This window comes from Psammomys obesus, unplaced genomic scaffold (genome assembly GCF_907164565.1).
Source record: "Psammomys obesus unplaced genomic scaffold, mPsaObe1.curated_primary_1811, whole genome shotgun sequence".
Classification (NCBI taxonomy): Eukaryota; Metazoa; Chordata; class Mammalia; order Rodentia; family Muridae; genus Psammomys; species Psammomys obesus.
The window spans coordinates 2,773,490-2,784,883 of record NW_026590405.1 but is presented as its reverse complement, the minus strand read 5'-3'; the positions used below and the strand labels follow the sequence as shown (position 1 = coordinate 2,784,883).

The window sequence follows — 11,394 nt, the reverse complement described above, 5'->3', positions numbered from 1 at the left end:
GAGCTCCAGTTCACCCACCCCACATGACAGCTACAACCTCCTGGAGCCCCAGTTCCTAGAGATCCAATGTCCTCTGGCCTCTATCTACATGGTACACATAAACTCACACAAGCACACATACCTACACTAAAGTGATTAAGTTAATCTTTGAAAAATACTTCCATGTCTTAACCATCTCAGACCTTGAGAGACTTAGACCTCCAGTTGACTGATGGTTGAAGATCATCATTTCCCAGGCTCTGTGTGGCCTTGTTCCCTAGGCAAGGCCCAGGAGGAAGGCGGTGTGGATGATAAAGCATGCTCTGAGCTAGCCATACACACAGATTGGGAGACAGGTTGGGCAGAGCGTCTAGGGAGGTTAGGACTGTGGTGGGAGAGAGCGCTGCAGCAGAAGGGAGACAAGGTAGCTGGTTTGAAGATGTACCTTGGAGGTGGGTGGACGTAGCCTGATGCCTGGGGAAGGGCTTGGGGAGAGACAACTTTGTGAGGACAGTCACATGACCAGTTCGCGGTTTAGAAAGCCTGGAGAATGGTTTGGAGCAAGGCCAGACTTGGGCTCTGGCAGCCTGGTGGAAGCTGCAGAGATGGAGGTCTGAGGAATTGTGCTGTGCTGGATTTGAGGGTGGAAGGGTAGGTTGAAGCAAACCTGAAGAGGAGTCAGGATTGGAGGAGAGCCAGACTTTAATCACAGAAGAGGGCATTAGGAGATGCTCTGGAGCAAGTTGCAGGTGTGTGGGTCTCTGTCTCAAGAATGGGGTCCTGGGGGAGGTGGAACACACAGACCTACCAGACTTCACAGCATTTTAAAGATTTAGCTCTTTAAAATGGAGTAATGGCACATGAATTTAGTTCCAGCACTTGGGAGGCAGAGGCAGGTGAATCTCTGTGGGTCTGAAGTCAGCCTGGTCTACAAAGTGAATTCTTGGACAGCCAGGGCTACATGGTGAGACCCTGTCTCCAGGAAAGAAAACAAAAGCAAAGAAACAGTATTTAACTTGGTTTTCTCACTGCGCTTACTCCATCTTCCGAGCGGCTATCTGTACTGGCTCTTCTTTTAAAGTGTTTTCCCACCCCTCCTAGTACAGACAGCTATTAGGAATGTGCCCTGCTGATACCATGGCTCCTGGTGGTAGGGTTTGGGGCCATGGTTCTTGTTTTGCCCACCAAAGGCCTTCTGCTCACCAGCTGCTGACTCAGTCCTCCTTTTCCTGATCCTGAGGAAGTCCTTGGCATGGCTGGCCCTCCCCCACCTTGGCCTCCCTCTTTTATGTAGTGTAAGCAGTTCTATTGTGCTTCTCATGTTGTGCTGTGTCCTCTTATCCTCCAACCTCCAGGCCATCTCCTTGCACTCTGCCTTCTGTCTTTCTTTTGGTCTCCTCCAGTCTCTTGGTGTTTACATCATGTGTCTATGTGTACTTGTTTACTAGGGCAACAATGCCAAATTACCCTAAACTGGATATTCTAAGCAGTAGAGCGCTCACTTAGCCTGTGGGAGGCCCTAGATTCAATGTCTACCACCCCAGAAATGGATTCTCTCATGGGTCAGGAAATCCATGATCCAGGTGTAGACAAGGTTCCACTCCCTTTGAGGATTCTAGGAGGCTGACCCTGCCTCTTGTAGTTTCTGGTGACCCAAGTAGCACTGAGGCTTCCTGGGCTGAAAGGTGTTTACTGTAGTGTGTGCCTCCTCCTTACCATCATGAGCCTCTGTGTGTCTCAAATCTTCCTCTCTCCTCTTACATAGACAACCAGTTGCTCTGTCCCAAGTCCAGAGGCATTTCGTCTCGAGACACTTAGTATCATTCTGTCTTTAAGACCCTGTTTCTAAATCTGGTCCATGCTCAGGTGCTGGGTGATAGAGTGGGACGTGTCTTGTGGAGGACTCAGCTCATCTCCAAGTGTACCCACTGTGCCCTGACGATGACCAAGTGATTCCAGCCCAGGCTCCTCTGCTCAGTTTCCGAGAAGGTGTCTGAGAGTCGTCTGCAGCCTGAGATGTCCTGCCTGGTGTCCCTCCCAAGACACGGAGTTCTTAGCTGTTTGCTCATCTCAGGACCCACGCGGCTCTGTTCTTCCAGGTGCTCAGGTGGGAAGCTTGGACCCATCCCTGCTCCCTTAGTCCACCTGCAGGTCCCTGGCTCACCAACTCTGACTCTGTGCTTGCAGCTCCCCGCCTTGGCTCTGTGTCCCTCAGCGGTTCAGTCTGGTCTGTCCCTGTGGTCAGAGCATGAGCCACCCACTGCTCACATCTGCTGTGGGCTTCTATCTATCGGCTTGCTGTCCGCACTGTAGCACAAACTCACCTGATCAGACATCCCTACCAGCTTCTCCACTGTGTTCAGCCATCTTGTCTGCTGGCTTCCTTTCAGCACAGTAGGTAGCCTGCTACCACTTCGCTTGTCCAGACCTCTCCTCTAAGGTGCCTTCTGCCCCCAGTCATCCTCTACCCCAGCCTGGCTCCTGTACCTCATCACTCCTGTCATTGACTTGCCAGTGTTTGTCAGTAGTTTCTATCTGTGCCCAAGCCATTTGTCCCTGTGGTGTCTAGTGAACTTGTCTATTGGCCCCTTCCCCCATACAGCTCCTGGGCTTGTGAAAAGCTCTCAAGATGATGCTGAGATGAGCCCAGTTTACCTTTGGTCAGCTCTGTGGCCTTGGCCCCATTATTCTGACTTCTCAGATAAAAAGTGAGCATCATTGTGCTCAAGAGGTGGCCCAGCTATTGCTCCCGTCACACTGCTGGTGGGATGGACACCCTTCTCTGAGCTGTCTCAAGACTTGCTGCTCATCTCTATCCTTGGCTTGCCCTGTGCAGGCTGTATGCGCTTCTGTTTTGCCCAGTCTAGAGTGTAACTGTGCTTGCTTTGGTGACCCTTAATTGGTTCTGCTGGTGCAGAACAAACGATGTACCTGTCTTTTTTCTCTGCCAGCTGGGACTGACCCCGTGCTGCCACACTGCACCCCCACCTCCACCTCCCGCGCTTGTCGGATCCCTGGCCATCATTCCAGCTCAGCAGCATTACTTTGAGGGTGTCTGTCATCACTAAGCAAATGACCATTGCTTACTTACTCGTGCCACACACAGAGATTTGTCAGTGTGCCTGTGGGACACACTATTTTCATTTTGCACTAGTCGTTTCTTCTTTTCTCCCTAATCTTAACGGGTAATCAAGCCTTTCTTAGATGGCTTTTTCGTGGGGAAGGCCTGCTCTGCCCACACATCCTGGGAACCCCTCCATACCTCTCCTTTTCTCCTCATGCTCCTATCCCGTGGCGCCACTGGGTGTCTCTCCTGCTAGTCTCCTATTCTGCGCCCCTCCCCCCACTGCCATGTACTCAAGGGAGGCTGGGTCTCCCTAAGCTGACTCCTGTGCTCCTGGTGTCCCAGGGCCCCACCCAGTGTCTTGTATGTGGAAGAATTTACTGGCTCCTTGTTAGGAGGTAAGGCGTGTGGTTGAGCATATAATAGCAGGTTGGGGCCCAGCACAGTAAGATGAGTGACTGCTAAGCAAGTGTAGTGCTGCCAAGGAGCATTTGGCCTGGAGTTCAGAAGGGACTGTCCCTGTGTTTGTAAAAGTGCAGTTTATAGAGATGACGTGATGCTGGGACAAAAAAGGCGAGGGATGCTGAGGAAGTGTTAACCGGTACTCTTCTGCTCTTATTTTTCTAGACACCATTCGCTTCTGACTCAAGATGATCTGATGTCTGAAGTGAACTCTCATCAACCATGATGGCTACACAGACGTTAAGTATAGACAGCTATCAAGATGGACAGCAAGTAAGGGCCTGACCTAGTCTGCATCCTGATGACTGCCAGGCGACCTGACACAAAATGTAGACAGTACTCCATATGACTTTTGAGTCTCCGTGAGCTTGTGCATCGACTTTAAACGTATTAGGCATTCATTTCATTTTGGAGCTCAGAGCTCTCAGCTGCTCTTGCTGGCTCCTTGTGTGACACCACTTCCTGCCTAGCCACCAAACCATTTTTAGGGTATGAGTACAGGTGCCCCTGAGGTCCAAAAGAGGACACTGGATACCCTGGAGCTGGAGTTATAAGCAGTTGTAAGCTGCCAGGGGTTCTGGAAACTGAACTCAGATCCTCTGTAAGAAGTACACAATCTTAATGCTGTACCACCTCTCCAGACCCAGGATTCCCTACTTGTCTCATATTCAGGAGACTGAGGCAGGACAGCCACAAGTTCAAGGCTAGCCTGCCTACAATAGCATGAGAATCTGTGTCACAAAATAAAATCTAGGGGTGAGCCAGATGTTGTGCTTGCAGGTGTTTGTTTTGTTTTGTAGTGCTTTTGCTGTTTTGAGTCTGCCTTAGGACCTTTTCTTTCTCCCCTCCTCTTCTCTACTTTCCCATTCCCTCCCTTCCCCTTTCTTCCCTTCCCTTTCTTCCTCCTGTTCTTCCTTCCCTGATACTCTCTCCAGTTCTTTTATTGTTTTCAGATGTAGCATAGCTCAAGCTAGCCTCACACCTTCCTTGGTCGAGGATGACTTTTTAATTCCTGATCCTCCTTCCTCCCTCCTGAGTACTGAAATCACAACTAGGCTCCACCACACCCAGCTCTGGGTGATTTCTTTTGAAATACACATCCAACAATATATCCCCTCCCCGAGCCCTAAAGTGGCTCCCCATGGGTGTTAGGCAAGGTCTAGACTGCCCTAGTTCTGCATGCCCTGATGGACCACCGGGCCATCCAGCACCTAATGGCACATTCAGGCATCTCTTTGCCTAGAGGCTCTACCTCTGGCTGTTCCAGTTGCTCTTCACCTCTTGTCCTCTAGGCCTTTGTTCAGAATAGCTTTCTGTCAGCCTCCTGTGTATACTCCATACCAGAAGGAGCAGTGACAGCCTCCTGCAGCAGGGCCTGATGTTCTCTCAGGGACATTCCATGTGCCCTTGTGTGGACTGTCACACCTTCCCGAGGTAGAACGCTTGGGTTCCTCCTCCTTCAAAGTCATTTAAAAGAAGACTCTGAAGTAAGTCTTGTAATGCTTTTTTATTCATACAGTCAGACCACCTTTAAAAGGCTTGTGTTTAGTTAGGCTTTCATTGCATACTTATTTATTTAAATTTTCTGAGACAACATCTCACTAAATAGCCCTGGTTTGCCGGGAGCTCACTATATAGAACTGGCCTCGAACTCAGCGTTATCTACAGGCCTCTGCCCCTGAGTGCTGCGATTAGAGATGTGAGCCCCTGTGCCTGGCTAGTTGCATCATCATCATTATTATTATTATCGTTGTTATTTATTGGTTTTTTGAGACAGTTTCCCTGTGTGGCCTTGGTTGTCCTGGACTCGCCTGCCTCTGCCTCCCCAAGTGATAGGATAACAGGTGAACACCACTGTGCCAGTCTGTTTTGTTCTTTTTTAAGAATATTAAATATTATGTGCATGTGTGTGAGTCTGTGTGAATTTTTGTAATCCATACCTGTGGAGGAGCCCTCAGAGGGCAGAAGAGAGTGTTGGCTCCCCTAGAACTGGAGCTAACAGGTGGTTGGGAGCCCTGTGGGTGCTGGGAATCAAAACTAGGATCTCTGGAAAAGTAGCTAGTGAGTGCTGTTAACTTTCTAGCCCCAAGTTGCCTTGGTTTTTGAAAGAAAAAAAGAAAACTGTTTTATACCACCTCTAAAGGAAACAGAATGGATTCCTTCTGCACTGCCAGAGAGCATCCTTAGGGGCAGGGCACCTGGTTAGGGCTCCTTCTGGATGGGTGGAGGCAGGGTGGCCACTTGACAGTTTGAAACTTCTGGCAGGAAGTTTCAGGGGATGGGTAATCAGCATTTCTTAAGGACTTAAATACATTTTATCTGAGTGACAGATGCATAGCTTGTGTAACAGTGAAAATGTTAACAACCCTAGAAAACACACCTGGTCTTTACTTTCTAAATAAAGTGTCCTTTGTCTAAAATTGTGAGTTGAGGTCAGAGAGATGGCTCACTGGTTGGGAGCTCTTACTGTTCTTGCAGAAGGCTGGAGTTTGGTTCCCAGAATGCACATTAAATGGTTCACAACCACCCATAACTCTGGCCTCCATGGGCATCTATGCTCGTGTGCACATACACACGCATTCATGTGCCCATACACACACACACACACACACACACACAAACACACACACAAACACACACACAAGTAAAAATCGTCTCAAAACTCATTGTGTGCATGTGCGTATATGCTGGGAATCAAGTCTAGGATAGATGAACATGATCTGTGCCCAGCCCCTGTTCATATTTGCATAACAGCGTAGGATAGGTGTGGGAGAACTTGAGTCCTGCCACAGAATGGTAGTGTTGTATTTGAGTTTTTGTGTACCAATATAAGAACACAGACCTTCTGTTCACCCTCTTACCAAGTTACTAATTAGGAGCTGTTTGGCTAGAAGAATCAGCTTGCACTGTGCAGTTTCTCTCAGCAATACATCATGATGGCTTTAAAATCATCTCACTTCATAATGAATTTGGCCTTTATGCTGTCTACTCTTAGAACATACGAGATTCAAAGAAGTTTTGCTGGATCTCTGTGAGTTCCAGGCCAGCCTAGTCTATAAAGCAAGTTCAGGGCAGCCAAGGCTACACAGAGAAACCCTTTCTCAAAAAACAAACAAATAAACAAAAAGACCAGAAAACAAAATAAAAAAGCAGGGCACGGTGGTACATACACATACACCTATAATCCCAGCACTCAGGAAGGCAGAGGCAGGTGGATCTCTGTAAGTTTGAGGCAGCCTGGGCTAAAAAGGGAATCCAGGACAGCTAAGGCTACACAGAGAAACCCTGTCTCTTAAAAAAAAAAAAAAAAGGAGTTTTACTACTAGTGTTCTTTGTGTTGTTACTGTCAGTTATATAATTTTCCTGCTGCAGAATGAGCTGAGCTCTATAAGTGTTTTGTAACAAAACTTCTCCTTTTACAGATGCAGATGGTCACAGAGTTAAAAACAGAGCAAGATCTCAACTGCTCTGACCCAGATGCAGAAGGAGTGAGCCCTCCTCCCATGGAGTCTCAGACCCCAATGGATGCCGACAAGCAGGCCATTTATAGGTAGTGCCTGGGTGTGGAAAATGTGGTTTTCAGAGAACGAGGGAGAATACAAGACACGTCAAGTGGAACCCAGGGCTGGGATCTAGGCTGATCTGGGAGGTCCTAATAGGGAAACCTTTTCAGATTGAGATGTTACTTCTAATAATAAAAGAAAAGGTTTTATAATATAAATAAATCCCCATTTTGGGTAACCTTTGAGAAAATCTTCCGGCCCAGCATGGTGGTGCACACTCAGCACCTCAGCTCTGGGACAGAGGATTTGGAGCCAGTTTTGGGCCACCCTGGGCTCCATAACAAGACTCTAATAAAAGAAAAGGGGCATTGAGTTGGGTCAGCAGGCAAAGCACTTGCCATGCAAAACCAGATAACCTGAGTGTGGTTCCTGGGACCCACAGAGCTGTGCTCTGACTTCCACACATGCAGCCCTAGATAGTCCTTGTTGTCCTTGTGCTCCGCTGCCCAGGTGTCTCCTGGTGAGGCCATGGCCTGTCGTGGACACTCACTTCAGTTACATCATGCCTCCTTGATCTTCTCTTCTTGACTGGCTTCTTTCACATAAAATGTTTAAACATGAATCTGCAATACTCTGCTGGGACGTCTTCCTTTTGGAGGCTGAATACTATTCCAATGTGTATTTACCACATCTGTCAACAGACACCTGGGCTTTGGGTTGCTTCATCGCTCTCTTTTTTTCTTTTTGAAACACAATCTCTGTAGTTCTGATCTATTCTAGACCTCACGATGTAGATCAAGCTGGCCATGAACTCACAGAAATCTGCCTGCCTCTGTCTCCCACGTGCTAGGATCAAAGGTGTGCCACCACACAGAGCTGAGCTTCGTCCCTTCTTGACTATGCACTGTGAACACAGGCGGGTACATGCCTAGCCGGTCGTGCAGTTTATCAGACTCTTGACTCCTGGTCGTCAGACTAGAAACAGCCTGTGTGTTTCTCGTGCAGGGGTGCGTCCATATGGCGTTTGACCCTCAGCGTGGAAAGGACTGACTGTGGCTTTGTGTGGCTGTTTGTGTGAATCCCAGCCGTCTTCTGCTGAGTGAAGGAAGCCCTTCCTAGAAGGCTGATATTATGTATAACTGCCTTTACATCACACCAAGAGAAACTTGATGATGACCCGACTGAGTAGGGGCTCCAGCATGGTGTACCAGAGGGAGGACAAGAAGAGGGTTTGGGTATCCTAGAGCTGTGTTTATAGTGGTGGCACACGGATAAGGATCTAAGTACAAGAATGGTCCTTTGACTGTTGGAGAGTTGACAAATAGAAATACAGATCCAGGCTGGGTGATACATGCTATGATCTCAGGCATGGGAGCTTGCAGCTAAGGAGTGTGAACCAAGGCCAGGCTGGACTATGCAGTGAGGCCCTATGTCAGCAAACAAATAGCAAACCAATAACAAGAGAAATCCATACAAAGATCAGGAGTTTTGAAAGATTAATTTCATACAGGCTTAAAACTAACCCAGTTAAAAATATTTCATGAAACAGTTCCACTAGAGTAGCTGTGCCGTAAACAAATTAAAAAAACAAGTAACAGATGGGTTAAGAGAGATGGCTCAGTGGTGAAGAGCGTGGGCTGTTCTCCCAGAGGACCCGGGGGATCTGATGCCCTCTTCGGAATCCATGAGTACCAGAAGTGTGCACGGTGCACATACATGGAAGAGCATTCCAAGAGAGCACACAGAAACAAGGAATGGGCCGTTTAAGGATTATTCATGCAGGCCAGACAATGCACAGCTATAACTTCACTGCCTGGAGGCTGAGGCAGGAGGGCCTCAGTCAGAAACTAACCTGACTGAAGAGTGGATCTTGGCCTAAAAATGGGTAGAGGCCCATGGGTGCACACATCCCGCAGCCCTCCTGGAGCGCTCCCCACCTTTGCTCTCTTTTCCCGCAGGCACCCACTGTTTCCATTGTTAGCTTTGTTGTTTGAGAAATGTGAGCAGTCTACACAAGGCTCAGAGGGCACAACATCTGCCAGCTTCGACGTAGACATTGAGAACTTTGTCAGGAAGCAGGAGAAGGACGGGAAGCCCTTCTTCTGTGAAGATCCAGAAACTGACAACTTAGTGAGTAAAGTCCATGTTCTGTTTCTATTTTTTGTATGTGGTTTTTGTTTTGTTTGTGTTTTGTTTTGGCTTTTTGAGACAGGATTTCTCTGTGTAGCCCTGGCTGTTCTAGATTCACTTTGTAGACCAGGCTGGCCTTGAACTCATAGAGATCCGCCTGCCTTTGCTTCCCAGAGCACTGGGACTAAAGGTGTGCGCCACTGCACCTGGCTTTTTGTGTGCAATTTAAACCTGCTAATGCAGTTTACCTTTCTAGTCTTCTAGTTTCTAGCTAGTTTTCCCTTTAATAATCTACTAATTTGTGCTTCCTGCTGCGATGGGGGCTCAGTTCTCTCATGGTGTCTATAAAGATTCCCTGGGGCAGGCTACTCCCACAAGTGGTTGCACCACTTGTGTTGTGAGTACAGGCCTAATCTTAGAAACAAGCTTGAGCTGTTCTCTGTAAAGCAGCTCCCCCAGGGCTGACACCAATTGCTGGGCCTTCATCCTGTCCAACCCAGTGGAGAGGTCTTTTGAGGGCACAGGCAGTGCCAGCGTCCCTTTTCAGGGTACCTGCACTGTTTGCTCTTCCAGCTTGAGCCTCTCCCAGAATCCAATGAACTTAGAAACCCCACAGCAAGGTACCTTCTCGGGGTTTTGTGTGTACCCTGTAGGGCTCAGGCCTTCAGCAGGTCTTTTGAAAACATCATCATCCATGAATAAGTTATGTCAGTCTTAGCTCTGCTGCTTGCCAGAGCCCGCTGGCAGAGTCGAGCAGTTCCTGAGTGGGGAGTTTGAAATAATGGAAGCAAGTCACACTACACACAGGATCAGCTCAAGAGGGCTGTCAGTAAGACTGCAGCGTGAGTTTATCCCACAATTCCTTTTTATAGGCAAAGCAAAAACAAGTCACATCAATACAAGAAAGAAGTTTGTGGAACTGCCAGACTTATTTTCTAAAACTACTTCCCTGTAGCAGACATGGTCCAAGGTTACACAAACAAGTTTTAAGGAACTTGGTGAAACATCCTCTTTCTCTGCCTCACGGTGAAAGCCAGGGTGAAACATGTTTTTTTGCTGACTAACAAAGCAGCTTGACAAGCAAGCAGCTCTCCACAGCTGCTTTTGATGTCTCATTGTGTGGTCAGTCTTTACCACCAGACAGGTAAGGATCAGGAGTGCTTTTGGTTCTGGCCCATCCCTGGCCTAGCTCAGTTGAGGGGACAGGTATCCTCTACAGCCTGCTAGCACCTACTCGTCTAAGCGCAGGAGCTAGAGATGCTCAGGCTCTGTAGCTTTTGTTACTGACGGTCTCTCACTGCTTCAGGAATGTAGGTTACTTCATATATGAGCCTTTGGCTGAGGGTCATTGTTCACAGCAAGAGGTGCCAAAGACATTCTTCATGACCTTTGTTAGATGGAAAGTATCCTCAACACTTGGTGACTTCATATTAAACAAAATGAAGAACTTGGGGATCTAGAGCTAGGCAGAGAGTTCTTAGACTTGACATCAGAAGTGTGAGGCAGAGCTGGTGGGTTGAGCTGTGAGAACCACTGTGGGATAGGTGCAGATATTGCGATGGAGTAGAGTGAGGCTGCAGCCCAGTCATCCGAGAGCACTGAGCCACACTCCCAGCATGGCCATGCTGAAGGAGGCTCCATATTCCTGTGTGTGTCACAGGTGCTGCCAGAGCTGGGCAGAGGCCCTGAAGTGCTCGGACACTTTGCCTGTCTGTGTAAGTGCTAATGCTGATGCAATGCCATTGTTTCCATGTAACAGCCGAGAACAGTATGTGTGATAAGGTGACTTGTGATAACAGCACACTATTTCCCACTTAAAAGTCTTTGTTTTCTCTACCTCTAGATGGTGAAGGCAATCCAGGTCCTGCGCATTCATCTTCTTGAACTGGAAAAGGTTAATGAACTCTGTAAGGATTTCTGTAGTCGGTACATTGCCTGTCTGAAGACAAAGATGAACAGCGAGACCCTGCTGAGTGGGGAGCCTGGAAGTCCGTACTCCCCTGTGCAGTCCCAGGTACTTGCCTTTGGGGCCCACTGTGCTTCTGGACCATTGCAGTGCTGATCAATCAGCATTAACTCCTGAGACCCTCCTACAGAATTGTTGGCTGCCTTGATGACATAAAATTGTTAGCTCTTAACCAGTGGTATCAAGTGCAATTTCACTGCTGTGTGGCCATCACCCCCAGGACTTTCTCATCTTCCCAAAGGAAGTCCTCTCCCCATTAAATAATAACTTATTTCATTGTGGACTTTATT

At 48.1% G+C, this 11,394-nt stretch overlaps 1 protein-coding gene across 6 annotated transcripts in view; it reads left to right on the top strand.

The window, feature by feature from the left end:
* Pknox1 (PBX/knotted 1 homeobox 1) overlaps positions 1-11,394 on the top strand; it is a 42,844-nt gene that overhangs the window by 13,697 nt on the left and 17,753 nt on the right. For 2 of the 6 annotated variants that reach the window (XM_055607059.1, XM_055607054.1), the window contains exons 2-6: positions 1,846-2,086; positions 3,671-3,778; positions 6,928-7,055; positions 8,967-9,138; positions 10,982-11,152. In XM_055607059.1, coding sequence (XP_055463034.1) covers positions 3,728-3,778; positions 6,928-7,055; positions 8,967-9,138; positions 10,982-11,152 — 522 coding nt within the window. In that variant the 5' untranslated portion in view covers positions 1,846-2,086; positions 3,671-3,727. Of the gene's footprint in view, positions 1-310; positions 729-1,159; positions 1,275-1,845; positions 2,087-3,670; positions 3,779-6,927; positions 7,056-8,966; positions 9,139-10,981; positions 11,153-11,394 lie in introns of those variants that run through there. The other 4 variants (XM_055607056.1, XM_055607055.1, XM_055607057.1 and 1 more) reach the window with 4 other exon arrangements.